The sequence below is a fragment of the Hippocampus zosterae genome, chromosome 1 (genome assembly GCF_025434085.1).
Source record: "Hippocampus zosterae strain Florida chromosome 1, ASM2543408v3, whole genome shotgun sequence".
NCBI lineage: Eukaryota > Metazoa > Chordata > Actinopteri > Syngnathiformes > Syngnathidae > Hippocampus > Hippocampus zosterae.
The window spans coordinates 2,252,117-2,269,518 of record NC_067451.1 but is presented as its reverse complement, the minus strand read 5'-3'; the positions used below and the strand labels follow the sequence as shown (position 1 = coordinate 2,269,518).

Genomic DNA, 17,402 nt, shown 5'->3' with positions numbered 1-17,402 from the left:
GTACTCACATCTGTGTGGACGTGAGGAATATGACTGCTGAGACTCTCAACTTCGGCCCAGAATGGTGAGCGACAGACAGCGCAGTTTTGACACTCTCTGCACAAAAAAAAAAAAAAAAGTTTCTCGATACAAAAGGAGTGTGAGCATCCTACGTGGCAAACAATATGCTTCAGAGTTGGATTGCACGCTATTTGGGAGAACATGCCAGATGTGATGTGGGTGTTGAATAGTGCGATATCAAGATTATTGCAATATTTCACATGCACCTAAAGAGGATGACATTGAATGAAAAATACTTTTTTTTCCACACGGCAAAATCTGCAATTTTAATGTATTCTTATCTCACTACTTGTTATCATGACATGCAGTTTGTGTGTATACGTATATACCAATTTTTATTTAGTCATACATGTTTATATATTCACACACACGTATGTCTCTGTCTCTTGCTCTCTTTCATAAATCTATCAAATCATTCATTCATTCATTCATCTTCCGAGCCGCTTGATCCTCACTAGGGTCGCGGGGGGTGCTGGAGCCTATCCCAGCTGTCTTCGGGCAGTAGGCGGGGGACACCCTGAATCGGTTGCCAGCCCATCGCAGGGCACACAGAGACGAACAACCATTCGCACTCACACTCACACCTAGGGACAATTTAGAGTGTTCAATCAGCCTACCACGCATGTTTTTGGAATGTGGGAGGAAACCGGAGCACCCGGAGAAAACCCACGCAGGCCCGGGGAGAACATGCAAACTCCACACAGGGAGGCCGGAGCTGGAATCGAACCCGGTACCTCTGCACTGGGAAGCCGACGTGCTAACCACTGGACTACCGGGCCGCCCCTATCATATCATATCTTTATGTAATTATTTTTTTTTTTAGTCACACGTTTTTGCGATGCATATATTGCACGCACCGTTATTGCAATGACCCCCCCCGCCCCCTTTCCCACTCCCAATCTATTGTGCAGCCCTGTTTAACTCACGTTTTTAAAAGTCTTTTCAGACTTGGTCCAGGATTGGCTGGTACTGAATGAGTTAAGAGTATTGTTACTTCGGCTTTTGTGGTTCCAATGGTTCCTTTTATTAATCCCAAAGACGATTCAAGTTGTATCAGTGATTGATTTCAAGTCGCCACTGAGGCATCGTCACCTCCATTTCCGCCTTGCCAGTGGGTGTTTGCGCGGCGATAAATGGAGGTGGGGGGGTGTCGCCTGCCGTTTGGTCACACGCCATTACGAACTAGTTGTGAACGTTCCCCGGTACGCGGCCAGACGGGGAGAATATTTCTCTCTTTCGCCTCGGCACATCTGCAGCCGCTTGCTTGCGGCTGACTTTGGTCCTTATTTCGCTATTCTTAAGGAGAAAAAAAAGGGTGCAGAGGGCGTCATGATTTGAATAAATTGGTAAGAAAAAAATTGCAGTTACCTCAGCGCGCCCTATGCACACAAATGATGTTTTCACCCAATTGGCTTTGCGCTCTCTCGCTTTTCTCTGACTCGGCCGTGCTGCCGCTAGCACCCGACACCCACCTCCTCTCAAAGGTACATATGGTTTAGATGTGGGCCCGTGAGTCAATAACGCTCCTCTGAGAGGCAAGTGAATGGAGCCATTGTTCAGCTGCTGGCCTTGGAAGCTGCTCCTTCTTGTAACAGCTTTTTTTTTTTTCCCCAGCTCAAATTGGAAAGCTAATATATTACGAAGCAGAGTGCATTCATTCGGCGTGGGGGCGACAGTTGACTTGCTACGGAATGCAAAGTCAGCAAGGTTTCTTGTTTGGTGTGTTTTCCTAATTCCGATGGCAATTTCACAGTCACACAATCACTCCTTTCCTGCCTCAGATTTAATCTGTCATTGTTTATTGTAGCACAGATTGCTTGTGTTTGTTAAAAAAACGAGTACATGGGATGAGGACCTCGGGAAAAACATGATGGTCCATTAAATCGCAATTGCAATACACTAATCCAAGGGGGCCCATTAGGTAGATCCTGATCTACCGGTAGATCCGAGGAGTGTCGAGAAGAAAAAAAAACAAACAACCATTTGTGTGTCTTTGTACATGTTAGTAATATATTTTTTGTGTTAATATACACTGCACACTAATCAGTCTAATTTTCACAAAAATATGTATATTTAAAAAATAAAATAAAGCAGGTAAATCTTAAATTTGTGTGTGTGTGCGTGCGCGCCGGTAAGGGTAGATCCCGTGAGGTTAATTGATCGAAAAGTAGATCTTTGATCCAAAAAGTTTGGGCACCCCTGCTACTAATCCCTCATTTATCGCGGTTAATGGATACCAACACCACCCGCAATAAACGGAAATCCGCGAAGTAGCGACCAATTAACATACATAAAAAAATTGCCCCACGTTGGCCTTTGCTTGAGTATAGCGGCACTAACACACACGCACATACACACACACAGGCCAGCGATCCCAGGCGTGCAGCAGACTGTTTATGATTAGTCAATTAAGGATGATGAGACAATTAAGGCTGGACAGACCTGCTTTTGTTCTTATAAGCCTCCTCTTTCTCTCTCTCTCTCTCTCAGACACACATACACATACAGACACTCTCACACGCTAGCAGCATTGTAAAAAACACTTGGACACAGATTAAAGATCAAAGAGTAACCCACCGTGATAAGACAGAAAGAAGATGCACAGCCAATCAACATAGCTTTGCATCTTCTCGCCCCCCCCTTCACCCCACAGGCTGCAACTGTATATGTTGCTCTATGTGACTCACTGTTGTTTTGCTGACTTTCGCTGCTCCTCACGGACTTAAAAAAAAAACTTAAAAAAAAAAAATATATTCAGTCATTCATTCATCTTCCGTACCGCTTGATCCTCACTAGGGTCGCGGGGGGTGCTGGAGCCTATCCCAGCCGTCTCCGGGCAGTAGGCGGGGGACCCCCTGAATTGGTTGCCAGCCAATCGCAGGGCACACAGAGACCAACAACCATCCACGCTCACACTCACACCTAGGGACAATTTAGAGTGTTCAATCAGCCTGCCACGCATATTTTTGGAATGTGGGAGGAAACCGGAGCACCCGGAGAAAACCCACGCAGGCCCGGAGAGAACATGCAAACTCCACACAGGGAGGGCTGGAATCGAACCCGGTATATATATAGATATTTTTTTTTAATGAATATGTTTGAAAAAATCCGCCATGCACCGAAGCCGCAATAAACGAACCATGAAATACCGAGGGATCACTGTATTGAGCAAAACCCATCGGGGTGAGCTTTCAGTCTAATTAGCTCGCTTTCTCTCGTCTCGCGCGAATGACAAATTGATGCTCAGCGCTTTCTCCGTGCCCGTCCCAACCGCAGGCTCCGTGCACTGTCCAGTGGGGGGAGTGTGACGTCCCCCCCTCCCTCCCCCGCCATGCCAAAGTACAAGCTGGCCGACTACCGCTACGGCCGAGAGGAGATGTTAGCACTTTATATCAAAGACAACAAGGTAGGTCGCGCCATTCCTTTGCTCCCGCGTGGCGTAGTGGCGATGTGCTTGCCATCTTTCGAGTACCGAAGTTGGTTTTCCGCCGTTTGGCCGATGACGCCGTGTTCTCTGAAGGCTCCGCTGTTGTGTGTCTTAGGTCCCGGAGGACATGCAGGATAAGGAATTTGCTGCTATTCTGCAAGATGAGCCCATGCAGCCGCTGGCACTGGTGCCTCTCACTGAGGAGGAGCAGGTCAGCCTCGCAACACACACCGCAGTGACAACGTCAAGGTGAGTCTCTGCATTGGCTGACATTCCTCACATTCTCCCACCCCCCCACCCCACCCCCCCTCGCAGAGGAACTTCTCCATGTCTGTGAATAGTGTGGCTGTTCTGCGGCTCATGGGAAAGGGGGCGAGCGGAGCTGCCCCGGCCGGAGCGGTGCGAGGACGGGGCGCCGCAAGAGGCAGCAGAGGTACGATTGCTCCTTTGGGGGGAAAAAAAAAATGAACGAGATTTCAAATATGGCACGGCCAAAATAAAGAAATGTGCTCCGGCTGTAACTCCAGTGGCGGCATGGGCAGCTCTTTCGGGAATTGCCCAAGTGTTGATTTCCACCATCTTGGTGGAGCTCACTTCCTATTGACCTGGCTTTGTGCAGCCACACATGCTTGAGTATTCGTCTGCGCTAACAGGCCGGGCACGCGGCGAAGGTGGATTCTACCAAAGAAGTATTGAAGATGCCGAGGTTGGTTTTGGTCGGAGCTCCAGAGAGATGCACCGTAGCCAGAGCTGGGATGACCGGTAAGGAAGTCGGCACAGATTGGAATTCTCCCGTGAATAAGCCGCCCAACACAGTATAATACGCTCCTCCAAAACGGCCTTAAAAAGTTTTTTTTATTCTCTCTCTCTGAATACATATACACACATATGTGTGGTCCGCCGATTTGCTGGCATCCTTTATTACACTGCAGTTAATTTCCGTTAAATGCCCGTCGTTTATTCCCCAGTAAGAGTGAAATAAGCTTGTTTGTTTGTTTGTTTATTGAACATAAAACGTATACAGTAATAATTTGACAGAAAATAAGGTAGATGAAAAAGTAAAAAGAAAGAAATCAGTCTTCATTCAACACAGTTATTATGTTCAAGGGAGTAGGATGAAGTAAAAAACGTATCGAGTCCTACCCCGTTATGTGTTTATATCTACTAAATCATTTTTATATTAATCAGAAAAGAAAAAGTAAGAAGAAGTCTCCATTAAGGCTCATACTTTACCCTTAACCGTGATATTTTTACAACTTTTGGTTTGTATCGGGATTATATACATCCTCACCCTGGCACTCTTGTGTCAATTTTCTCTTGTATTCATAATGGTTATTTCAATACCTTTCTCTATTTATCAACTTAGTTCTGATTTATCATTATATTTCATGTTTAGAATTTATCATTTTAACTCTGATTGATGTAGGTTGTTTGTACTATTTTTTTTAATTTGTTTTTGAACTCGGCAAGCGATTTACTCATTTTTAGGTCCGTTTCGAGATTATTCCACAGATTAACACCTTTGCTAGATACACTTTTTTTTACTGCGGATATTGTCAAATGTTCTAAATTCATGGTTGATTTTCGCCTGAAACATGACTTGCATGGGCCCGCTAGTCCAGTGGTTAGCACGTGGGCTTCACAGTGCAGAGGTACCGGGTTCGATTCCAGCTCCGGCCTCCCTGTGTGGAGTTTGCATGTTCTCGCCGGGCCTGCGTGGGTTTTCTCCGGGTGCTCCGGTTTCCTCCCACATTCCAAAAACATGCATGGCAGGCTGATTGAACACTCTAAATTGTCCCAAGGTGTGAGTGTGAGTGCGAATGGTTGTTCGTCTCTGTGTGCCCTGCGATTGGCTGGCAACCGATTCAGGGTGTCCCCCGCCTACTGCCCGAAGAAAGCTGGGATCGGCTCCAGCATCTCCCGCGACCCTAGTGAGGATCAAGCGGTTAGGAAGATGAATGAATGAACATGACTTGCATGTCTCACGATATTGCATTTAAAAAAAAAAAAAACGAAAGAATACTGTTAGGGCATACATGAAAAAAAAAACAAGGTCAAAATCTCTATTTTTAGCTCATTTGTGAAGCCATAATGTGGAGTGTCTCAAAAACGCGAGCCAATTCAGAAGAATCAATGTCATTTTCAGAGTCGCTGACATCAAATTAGCCCCAAACCGCTGAAACTTTCTTGGCGTTCAATCTGCGAGAAGCTTGTTTTTTTAGCGCCCTGAATTAACGATTGAATGTGACCTCAAGTTGGCAACCGTTGGCAATGTAATCTAGGTTCCAACTATGGAGCCTCGCCAGTCCCTCAAACATCCATAAAATGTGATTTGGAGGAGGGGGGGGATACATTTTTTCAAAAATATGTGCGTGGTATTCACAGGAAATTACGGTTCTCGTTTCCCTTCCTTGTCTTACCACATCTTTAAGGAGATTAAATTCCAAGAAAGTCCCCTTCGTAACCTGATCATTTCTTTGCCCCCCCCCCACACCCCCCCGATTGTTCAATTGCAATTTTCAGAGGTGAGCGTCGATTTGAGAAGCCGCTTCGACGGGAGGTGGGCCGCCCTGGCTTTGAGGAGTCTGCAGGTCCCGGGGGTTCCGGGAGGAAGGAGTACACAAGGGCTGACAGCGATAACTGGCGCACCCTCCGGGAGGAGCAGGAGGGGGAGGAGGGCGAGCCGGCAAGCAGTTGGAGAGTTGCTGGACCCCGCAGGGACGGTATGATCAACACAAACACTTTCCACATTGAGCTGTACTCCTCTCCCCCGCTCCCCCGCCCTCCCTTTTGTTCAAAGAGGTTCTGACGTACAGCTTCATGAGACTCGAGCTCCAGTTAGCGCTCACAACCGTGGCTTCTCTTGTCAGATGGCGGTCCCCGCTCAGCAGGCTGGCGGGATCACGGCGGTCCAGGTGACAGTCGCCGCCGCAAATTCGATTTTGACTTCGGGGGTCCCGAGAACCTGGGCGGTAGTCGCCGGCGCGCCGGCAGCGACGGGCCGGAGGACGACAGGGACGGCCTGCCTGAGTGGTGTATGGATGAGGAGGACGGAGGAATGGGAACGTTTGACTCCTCTGGCGCGTTCATGCCCATGAAGGTGACGTTTTGATGGGCCGTGTGCATTTCAAGATATTTTCAAAAGGCCATTTACGGGTTTGTTTTGGTCTTGATCTCTGCGAGCATACCTTTTTTTTTTTTAAAAGTTCCCCATTTCTTCTGGTGGACGTTTCTCAGAAGGGTGGCAAGGAGACAATCCTGGAGGAAGAGTTGGAGTTCAAGGGCACTGAGGAGGAAGAGGAAGAGGAGAGTCCTCCCGACACGGAGAGAAACGGCGGTGATGGAGACAAAGATAAAGGTCAGTAGATTGCTTCCGCTGATCTGCGGCACATATTACCTGCACCTTGTTGCTTGGTAGTTTATTCAGTGCAGCTGCAGCTGGTTGCCTGCACACTGCATCTGGGCTGTCGGGTTCCCTGCCCCACCTTCGCATATGTTCATATTCTGTGTGTCGTGTACTAATGTGTGCCTGTTTTGATTCATTACAATTTTGGTTTTCTTTCCCCAAATCCATTTTTTTTTCGCTATCCTTACACTAGCTTTTTTTTTTTTTTTTTATCTTTTCATCTGTGAAAACAAGCCAGTATAAAAGGCGACCTGGCGTACTCCCGTTTTGTACATCCCTGTTGGTCATTGTTTTTCGTTGCGCCGTGTCCATTACAATACAATGGAGCTATTCTGATTGTCCGTTAATCACTTTTCTTTCCTTCCTTCAGAGAGTAAGGAATCCCCATCAGCTGCAGTCGACGGGGAGGCAAAGCCAGCGGCGCCTTCCTCCTCCCCCCCTGCCCATTGTGCCCCTCCATCCCTGGAGCCCCAGCCCAGCAACAGCGGCCCAACAGCGGACACGGCTCAGCTGAGCAGCAGCCACCCTTTAAAGGAGAGTAGCCCACCAAGTGAAGGTACGCGGCGCTTTCTTCGAGGGGCGCGGCAGCCTTTTGTGAACGCTCTTCTCAACTCATCGAACCCGAGAGCAGTCAAGAGTGGCTCATGTTGATATTTTGGTTTGATATCCAATATGTTTATCTGCAGCGATTGCGTATCTCGTTTACTGAAACAGCTGCTCTCATTTGGTCACGTGGCTGCACCGCCCCAGACAGCTGACGTGTTGTTCACCTTGACCTAAAATTGAGAGGGTGCGGGGGGAAATCTGAGGTTTGATTGCTTTTATTTGTATGTCAAATGTGACTCTGGTTGTAGGATCCAAAAGCCAGGTGAGCCCAAATACTGCCACCCCCTCAGTGCTGCCTCCACCACCGCCATCTTCTGCTGCTCCACTCCTCCCTACGTCCGGGGTAGGAGACACTGAGGACGACGAGGGCATGAAACACCTGCAACAGGTATGGATCGTTCCTCCTTGTATGCAGTCAAACGGCAATCCGAGAGCTTATCTCGGTCAGTACCAGCCAATTCTAGACCAAGTCTGAAAAGACGTTTAAAAACGTCTTTGGGAGTGAATGAGTTCATTTGCAAATAGGGTCTTTGGCTAGTTTTTAAAAATTTTTATTAATGGGTTTGTTCAAAAAGGAGAGATGCAACCGAATACGCATGTCATTATGAAAGGAAAGGGCAAAAGCAAAAAAAAAAAAAACATGACGGGGTTCATGCAGTCCTGAACATGACTAAACCCAGCAAATGGGTGAGTTGTGATGGCACTATGATGTCACTTTCAGTCAACAGCAGAGGGCACTATAGGACAAAATGGCGGCGCACTGAAAGTGATGAAAATGGCTTCTCATTCAAATAGCAAATAGCTTCATGCTTCCGCCAAATTATCTTTTTTGTCCGTGTTTAGGAGGCGGAAAAGATGGTGGCATCGTTGCAGGATACATCTTTAGAAGAGGAGTGTTTCACGCAAGCTCTACAGCAGCAGCAGCAGCAGGAGAGCAGGAACACCGCAGCCGCTCTGCCTCTGTCGCACGAGGCCGCCATGAAGTGGTTCTACAAGGACCCGCAGGGAGAGATTCAGGGTAATTCCTCTCGACGTGGATCAGCGCAGCGTTTTATTCGGTCGCGGGTGACGACGAGAACCAAAAGAATCCGGCTCTCTGCCCAGGGCCGTTCACCACCGTGGAGATGTGCGAGTGGTTCCAAGCAGGCTACTTCACCATGACCCTTTTGGTCAAGCGGGGCTGCGACGAGGGCTTCCAACCCCTGGGCGACGTCATCAAGATGTGGGGCCGCGTGCCCTTCGCCCCGGGGCCCTCCCCGCCGCCCCTGCTGGTGAGACAGCCACCACCGACGCAGCGCCCGCAGCCCAGCAGGGGGCCCGCCGGGACTGTGAGTCAGAGCTCAGCCAACATAGACGATGGGAAGGGGTGGATGCACAAGGGAGGGAAGATGGATAGACAGGCCACGGTAATAGATTTTCATCTTCTCAGGATTAACGGACATCCCGTGCATGCAGAAAAGACACTTTTGATCCGCGTTTGTGGTTCGAGATGCTGGGTGTCTTGTTTGCCAAGGCGTGCCGCTGACGAACCGCCCCTCTTTCCCCCCACACCCCTCAGGGAAACCTGGACCAGGAGCGTCTGAAAAAACAGCAGGAGCTGGCGGCGGCAGCTCTTTATCAGCAGCTCCAACAGCAGCAGTTATTCCAGCTCATTAACAGGTGAGTGCCGGCGGCCCTCTGTGAGCATGAGCTCGGGAGACAAAAACGGCGTTTTCAGTCGGTCTTTGCTTTGCACACCGCAGGTGCAGTGAGCAGGGTATGATGCCTTCGATGAATAGGTCAATGTCAGTGCCAGATACAGGGTCCATGTGGGACATGTATACCTCAGCTTCACAGCCGTCAGGTGCGCTGTTTTCGACGAGTGGGTGGGTGGGTGGGGGGGGGGGGGGGTGAGCAAAGCATACACATAAATGGCAGTGGTGCCATGCTTAAAATGCCCTTTTTTGCACGTACCATAGGTGGTGAAGCCAGTCTTTGGGACATAATGAATCGTTCTACTCAGGGTCCAACTCTGGAACAGCTTCAAAAGGTTTGATGTTTGCCGTTCAAATGATTGCTTCACTGCTCGCCGAGTTTTTTTTTTTTTTTTTGTCTCTCTCTTGAGTTAATGTTGCGGTTTAAAATACTCCATCCAGCTCCAGCAGGAGAGGCGAGACGCTGAACTCAGGGCGAAGCGGGAGGAAGAGGAGCAGCAACGCAAGAGGAGGGAGGAGAAGAGGAGGCAACAGGAGGAGCAAAAGAGAAGGGAGGATGAAGAGCTCTTCAGGCGCAAGCAGGTGAAGTGTCCCCCCCCCCCCCCCCCCCCGTCCCACCCCCCACATTTCTCCCTCAATCCGTTTTGCCTCGGTTGACGGCCGTAACGAGCTTCGGTGTCGTCGGCAACAGGAGCTGATTCTGAAGTTGCTGCAGCAGGCCCCACAGCAGCAGGGGCCAGTGGGAGGCAGCGTCAGCTGGAGCGGGGCATCTTCCTCTGGGCTCTCGAAAACGGGGAAGCCCCTCTCTTTGCTGGAGATGCAGCAGGAGACGGAAAGACTCCTGAAGCAGCAGCAGCATCAGCAGCAGAGAGTCCAGCAGCAGAGGGAGCGGGTAGGCCTCGCTATTAACCAATTATATTCATTCATTCATCTTCCGAACCGCTTGATCCTCACAAGGGTCGCGGGGGGTCTCCGGGCAGTAGGCGGGGGACACCCTGAATCGGTTGCCAGCCAATCGCAGGGCACACAGAGACGAACAACCAACCACGCTCACACTCACACCTAGGGACAATTTAGAGTGTTCAATCAGCCTGCCACACATGTTTTTTGGAATGTGGGAGGAAACCGGAGTACCCGGAGAAAACCCACGCAGGCCCAGGGAGAACATGCAAACTCCACACAGGGAGGCCGGAGCTGGAATCGAACACGGTACCTCTGCACTGTGAAGCCGACGTGCTAACCACTGGACTACCGGGCCGCCTCTTAACCATTATACATTTCTTGTATTTTGTCTGCATCAGGTTTGTGGTAGTTTGGTAGTTTTTTCATTTTTCATTTTTATTTTGGTACCCCCCCAAAAAATGTTTGGTCCGACTATAGTTTCTTGAATTCAGTTAGTTTTGATCTTTCTTTTAATTTTGGAGGGAGCGAGAGAGTGATTAAAAAGCCAATTCCAATTGGTTTGGGACGTTGCGTTATACAATTTCACCAAATTATCCAGATAATAACATGAAGAATATGAACAGAAATCAAATAGGGGCGGGGTGAAATCCAGTGGCCCAAAAAAAAAAATACAACTGCGTGTGAAATGTTAATGCGATTTTTGTTTCCAATTTGCAGCACTCGGGCATGTCAATGGGCAGTTCCTCTATTGGAGGCCAGTGGGGGGACGGCGTTGGCATCTGGGGTGGGCCTGGAGGCATGGAGGGCAAAAGTGGCAGCATCGGCATGTGGGAAGAGGCTGTGAAGAACCAGGCCAGCCTGCGCGGTAACAGCAACAGTAGCTTGGGCTTAAAGAACAGTCGCAGCAGCCCTTCACTCAGGTCTGCATGTTGCCCTTGTGGTGCTTTAATTTCCGTACCGTTCCGCTTGCATCGCGTTGACTCCAGCCCTTGTGTGTGTGTGGGCCCCTCCAGTGAGCAGTACATGATGCGTCGTAAGCGCACAGATGATGAGGAGAATCTGCTGAAGCTGTTGCAGGGCATGAAGCCTCAGGACGGCTTCACCACCTGGTGTGAGCAGATGCTGCACACCCTCAACACGTCTGCCAGCAACTCCTCTTCTCTGGATGGTAACTTTGCTGCCGTCACTCTTTGGACAGAAGGAGAGGGCAGTGTGATTGCGACGCTTTGGTCCTTGTGTCACAGTTGCTACGATTGTGGCCTACCTGAAGGGGGTGGAGTCTCCCTTGGCAGTGTTGGACTTCATCCAGTCCTACCTGGGGGACACAGTGGAAGCCAAAGAGTTCACCAAACAGTTTCTGGAGCGACGTGCCAAACAGAAGGGCAACCAACAGAGACAGCAGCAGCAGGTAAACTGCAGCTGAGATGACATAAGACACATTTGACTTTGCTGTCTTGGTCCCACACGTGAAATGCTTTTTGTTCTGAATGGTCTCAGCTGTCAAAGGAAGTGGCTGGCCTGAACATGAACTTCCCTCTGCAGGTAAATACGAATGCCGAAAGCCAGTTGCAAGCCGTCGCGTGGCTCACGTTGCATTAGTTGACTTTTATTGACGTCTCTTTCACAGGACACGATGCGAGGTATGAACGCTAGCGCCCTGCAGTCAATGTTCCAGGCCAATCACATGGGCAAGGCTGGTCTCTATGACAACCAAGGAGGGAAGATGAAAAAAAAACAGCCCATGATGCTGCACTCGGATCCCAGCATCTTAGGTATGTCAGCTCACAAAACCCCCCCGCATATTTATAGCCACGCCGTATCAACTTTTATTTATAACAATCACGGCTGAATACGGAAGTAATGTACGTAAAGTAAAAATCTGGCATATCAAAACAAAGACAATCACTGAACATAAAAATAACTAAACATAAAAACAGTAAACACAATCAAACGCTAAAGCAATGCAGATTTTCATGCTGAGTCGAAAGTCAAAGAATAAAAATGTGATTTAGGACAAGTTTTAAAAATGGACAGACGGGGGGCTTGCCTCACTTTTAAAGCCATTCTAAAGGGAGGGACCAAAGCTTAATTCGCTTTGAGTCTCCGCTGAGTCCATGGTACCTCTAGTAGCATCCGTACCTGTAAAGTGGGACGAGACCAATTAAAGATTGAAAGACAAAAGAATCGCAAAATCAATTCTAAAATGTAAAGGGAGGCCACAAAGTTATCCTACGAGCTCCAGTTAGGAGGTTTGGAGGCGAGCAGCAGAATTTTGGAACAACTGGAGACACTTGATGGAGGACTGGCTGACACCAAAATAAAGTCCATTTCAGTAATCTGGTCGAGATGAAAAGAAGTGCTTTTGTGAAAGGCAAAGTTTACCCTGAGCCAGCTGCCTAAGATTAAAAAAAATGATAATAACCGGATTTAACAACAGCACCCGTTTTCTGGTCCAACTTAAAATCACCGTCCAATTTAAAACCCAAATTCCAAAATGTTGCCTTTTAATGAGACTCGGAAGTCAACAGGGTGAGATGTACAACGGCCCAAACAACACACCGCTTGTTTTCTTTTCACTGAAGTTCAACACGTTTAGTGCCATCTGGGCTTTGATATCCTCCAAACAGGGCAAAAATTACCTTAAGGAGAAAGCCTCCGTCTTGCTTAGTGGGACATGCTGTAGATCTGCCCATCATCCACATAGCAGTCAAAGTTACTCCCACGCTTTCTTAAGGTGGAACCCAGGGGGAGCAAACACAATGAAACTGCAGGGGGCCCAAAATTGAACCCTGATCATCTGTCTCTGATAGATCATTCGCCCATGCGTGCGTTGGTTTCTTTAAAAACAACCTTCTCCCCCTTTATTTTAAAAATGTGTATAGATTTGCCACTCGGGTTGGCGTCTTTCATCGCCCACGAAACATTTTTTTTTTTTTGCACTTCATCGAATTAGCGTTATTGACGCGTCCTGCTACTGACGCAACTCCTGCTTCCCCTGTGCCTTCTCCTGCCTGCAGGCTACTCATTCCACAGTACGGCCGAGTGTCTGAGCCTAAATGAGATGGAGATGGTGGAGGATTACTGATGTGACGCAGCGCAGCAGCAATAGCTACCTGAGGCCTTTTTTGTCTTTTAATCAGACAAACCTGATGACGAATGTGCACTGCTAGGGGAACCCGGGGGGGGTGGGGAGGTGCTGGGGGAAGGGAGCAGGACTAAGAGGAGGTACGAGGCGGTTTGGGGGGGAGGGGCGAGGCTTGTCTGCGCCACTCCTCTTGGGGTTGTGACAAAAAGGGGGCTCCTTGCTGCACCAGTTGAGCAGGGGCAACGGGGGCGGGGTGGGGGCATGGGTTTCAAAGAAACATGGGTATCCTCTGGCACTCAACATTTTAAGCACCTTATACTGAACTAATGCACTTTATTGAGATGGGATTTGAATATTTCTTTTTCGTCTGTGTGTGATTTGTGACTGCGTGTGTGTGCGTGCGCGCTCAGAATCGGTGTGCACGCGGTATGTGTGCATCACAACTGGAAGTGTTAACACGGGCGGGGGTCTTGGGGGGTGGGGGGGTCGGGTGTCGAGCGTTTCAAAGTCGGGGACCTTTAAGTTGAGAGCAAATCCTTTTTCTCGAAAGACAAACACTGTTGATATTTCTGTTTTGCATTTTTTTACGTTTATATGAAAAAAGTAAAGCTATTGAAAAGTGGATTATAAAAACTTGAAGATTTGCACTTGCCTAAAAAAAAACAAAACAAAAATCGGAAAAAAAAGAGTTAGTGATAGAAGTGGATATTTTTGTGAATGTGTCCGAATGACTGATGTGTGATTGATTTTTTTTTTGTCCGTAATATACCAGTGTGCACAATGTCTTTTTTTTTTATAAGTTGCTTACCATTAGTGTGAGACGAAAGTGGCCATTCTTGAGTTGTTTTGGTCTAATGTTTATTTTGTACTTTGATGTTTGTGTGCGTGCGCATTGAGTAAGAGAGAGGGCAATTGCACAACACATCCTTTCTCTTTGCAGCTCTGTCTCTCTGTCTCTCTCCGCTTTTGTGATAAAACTGTCACGTTTGAATGACTTGGGGAGATCACCGGAGAAGATGATCGCGGGCTTGTGAGTTCATTTGCTGTTGAAAGAAATGAGTTGAGACGACAGGTACTCATTTTCAATTGTGCTTTTGTGTGTGCGTGTGCGTGCCTGGGTGTGTGAATGCACATTTGTGCCTAAGAACTTGGATCGGGTGCATGGCCATTGAGACATTAGCTCTTTTTCAGAGTGAGTGTGACGTGTGTCGGTGCTCAGCACAGTGTATGTCAAGTGTGTGTGTGTGTGTTTTTATATATATATGAATATATATATATAAATATATCGTTGGTGTTTCTGGTTCGTTCTGGGGGTGATCCATTGGTGGGGTGCGATCACGTTGCCTTTTGTTAGCTCGAACTTGTGAATGAAAGGTTGAGGGAAAAAAAGAAAAGAAAAATTGCAGCATCCTAACGGTGCATGTAAGGTTAGCATTGTTACTTGTTCGTTGTTGCAATTTGATAATGACGAGTTTTCCTTTTTTTATGAGAAATATATACAAATATATACATTATATACAAAGTTTAAAAAGTATTTGGACTAAGATAATGAGCACTTGGGGCTGCTATTTTTGTTGTGATACTTTTTTTTGGTTTTGTTTCATTCTCGCCATGTGAAGTGTATTTCTTTCTTAAGAAAATATTGAATGTATTCCAAAAAATGACAAGAAACCCGTGCTGATATTTTTTTTTTCCTCAGAAGATTTAAAAAATGGAAACAAAACACAAGAAAGCTTCATAGAGGATTTTTTTTCTAAGTACACAGTGGAGGAGGGAAAAAAAAAGAACTGTGGATAGATACCGTTGAACACACTGCCTCTACAATCCTGATCGTACAAATGGTGACTAAGAATTAAAAGAAAGGACGATTTCTATTCCATACTGGAGCTTTGGTTGTTTACAAAACCACACGGATATCAGTGGGCGCGTCCCCCATCAACGTCTTTTTGTTTTTGTTTCCCATGTTCAATGGGCAGAGTTTGCAAGTGCGCTTCTGCCATTGTGGACACTGAGTGATGTTCTTGAGGCAAGATGGACAACGTTGCTGCCTAACTGGAGCTTTTTGGGACTGCGATGCGGAGTGAGGATATCCAAGGATTGGCCTCTGTTGTCTTGTTTTTTTTTTTGTTTTTTGTTTTTTCTCTCCTGGTGCGTGGAACGGAGTGCAGGGAGACACCAGTCGGAAAAGGAACTGAGAGGCAATACGAGTCCCGGGCTCAGTCCTCGCCAGCACTCACCCTGCCCTAACCAACTCACCTATGCACTTTTGTTTGAATTCAAGCTGTGAGGTACCATTTTTTGGGGGGGACGGGAGCACAACGGGAGGATGATGGCGTCACTGAAAAGAAATTTCCGAAAATGAACTGAGAGACTGGAGCCTCCTGTACATAACCATATTTTTCTATCACCTTTCAGAGTAGACTACAAGACGGCTTGCGGACAGATGAAGGAAAACTCATGACGCGCCATTTATGTCAGTGACTTTTATTTTTTAAGAAATCCTTTTTTTTTTTTTTACCTTCGCCCCCCTGGAGTTAGATCACTTAAGCGGGACTCTTAGCAAATGGATGTTGCTGTGGCTATGAGATTGCTTTGACACGACCACACAAGGTCCGAACCCGTGGCACTGGTAAGACCGATGAAACCCGACCACTTGTGTTGCTTTTTGCTCCATGTACTCATGTCCCATTCTTGTCTTCTTGCAAGTAGTTTGCCTGCGTGCCACTTTGCCTGCAATCGTCAGTCAACCAGATTAGACCCGACCCAGCGAACTCTAGCCTTTTGCAGCTTCCTGGAAAAAAAAAAAAAAGCGGGCTAACGTGAGGACAACGGATTCAGTCTGTGAGCCATGACACCATCGTCACCCACCTCGGACGGGCTGCTCCGAAGTGGGTCCTAACCTACCAGCAGGCCCTGTTTGGATGACAAGGACAAAAGGCCGGTTTGGCTTCGAGTGGATAACGAACCGCCACGAGGCTCTGCAGCCGTGGATTAGGCTGGACTGAAAACTTGTACAAAAAGACAAAAAAAAAAACAACCCTTAAGACTTTTGACACAAGTTAACTTTGCTCCACGTCACATAGATTCTCCAGTCACACACACGCACACACCAGTTAAATTTGGGGCTTTGTAAATACTGTACATTTGTATGTTGGTGTTTTTGAGTCCCCTCCCCCCTCCTCCCCCACACTCGAATTTTGCTTTAATTTTCCAGTTCAACATGCCTTAAAACTACAGCCGAGTCCGGAATGGCTTCACTGACGAGAGAATTTTGAGTCGGACACAACTGCATAACAACCTGCGCTATGTACCGGCCTTTCTGGTTATCTCACGAACAGAGCAGCAAGCTTTTCTTGACTATGTATGTATATATTTTTGGAACTGGTGTTTGCCCCCCCCCCCTTCCCCCTTGTTTTTTTTTCCCATTGAAAAATAGTGTTTAGATGCGTGGCTGGGGCACTGCACACTGACTAAAAGTGTCTGGTGGTGTTTGGAGCTGAGCTGAAAGGACAGAAGTTAAATCTGATTTGTTGCTGCGTGACCAAATATCAATAGGCACCATGTAAACCTTGAAGCCAAATTAAACCAGATCATCGTTCAATTTAGAGTTTACCGGTTTATAGTTTTACTGAAGTTGTACATTTCTCACTCTTAGATGCTTGCCGTATGTATCCTGTTTTTGACGCATGACCGTATCGTCAGATATCATAGATTGATGCTACCGTTTCCGGTGATTACAGATTTTCTTTCAATTAAGAGCGATGCACGTTACTTTGACTTGTACTGGAGCAGATTCGTGTCATTTTGACTGAGCTAAAAGGTATGAACTATAGACTAAAGTCCATGTAAATCTGTCAGAAAAAAAGACTTATTTTTAAGATGAAATACAGCGATTCTTGTTGGTCTTTAGTGAATTGTTGCAGCTAGATTTGCTGCACTGCTGATTTTATGACAAGATAAACAGGAAAATTGTACGAGGCATATGCGCACATGATCATCTGGTTGTGTTTGGCATTTCTCAAACAAAACACTGACACGAACATTAAGGTGCATAACCCAATCAGCTCAGCTCCTTTTGTTTTTAGTCTAGGAGAGTTGAAGCAGAAGTCAAGTTCAAATTTTCGAGGGGACGATTTGTCCTAGGTGCCTAGACTAGTCTGAACAAACGTTATTTTTTTGTGTGAAATAAGACTAATCCACCCACACTCGTGATACCGTGTT

At 47.3% G+C, this 17,402-nt stretch overlaps 1 protein-coding gene across 3 annotated transcripts; it reads left to right on the top strand.

Moving 5' to 3' along the window:
• On the top strand, positions 1–16,218 carry gigyf1a (GRB10 interacting GYF protein 1a). 3 transcript variants are annotated; one of them, XM_052067881.1, is made up of 24 exons: positions 1–64; positions 3,337–3,466; positions 3,603–3,698; positions 3,803–3,920; positions 4,141–4,249; positions 6,011–6,210; positions 6,358–6,587; positions 6,725–6,845; positions 7,264–7,449; positions 7,748–7,887; positions 8,343–8,517; positions 8,604–8,827; positions 9,058–9,158; positions 9,242–9,342; positions 9,458–9,528; positions 9,635–9,775; positions 9,885–10,085; positions 10,814–11,016; positions 11,110–11,264; positions 11,341–11,504; positions 11,594–11,638; positions 11,724–11,868; positions 13,114–15,810; positions 15,891–16,218. In XM_052067881.1, exons 1-23 carry the CDS (start codon positions 30–32, stop codon positions 13,179–13,181), a joined length of 3,159 nt encoding a protein of 1,052 aa, XP_051923841.1. In that variant the 5' UTR covers positions 1–29; the 3' UTR covers positions 13,182–15,810; positions 15,891–16,218. The 3 variants fall into 3 exon arrangements, with proteins under 3 accessions (XP_051923841.1, XP_051923823.1, XP_051923832.1); XM_052067863.1 differs by having other exon boundaries at positions 8,604–8,905; XM_052067872.1 differs by having other exon boundaries at positions 8,604–8,905; positions 15,888–16,218.
• The last annotated feature ends 1,184 nt before the right edge of the window (positions 16,219–17,402 follow it).

Excerpts from the sequence above, each read along its gene's own strand:
- gigyf1a (XM_052067863.1), top strand. The coding sequence starts at position 30 with ATGACTGCTGAGACTCTCAACTTCGGCCCAGAATG. Across the intron at positions 4,250-6,010 it reads AGCCAGAGCTGGGATGACCG|AGGTGAGCGTCGATTTGAGA; the intron begins GTAAGGAAGTCG and ends TGCAATTTTCAG. Across the intron at positions 11,265-11,340 it reads CAACTCCTCTTCTCTGGATG|TTGCTACGATTGTGGCCTAC; the intron begins GTAACTTTGCTG and ends CTTGTGTCACAG.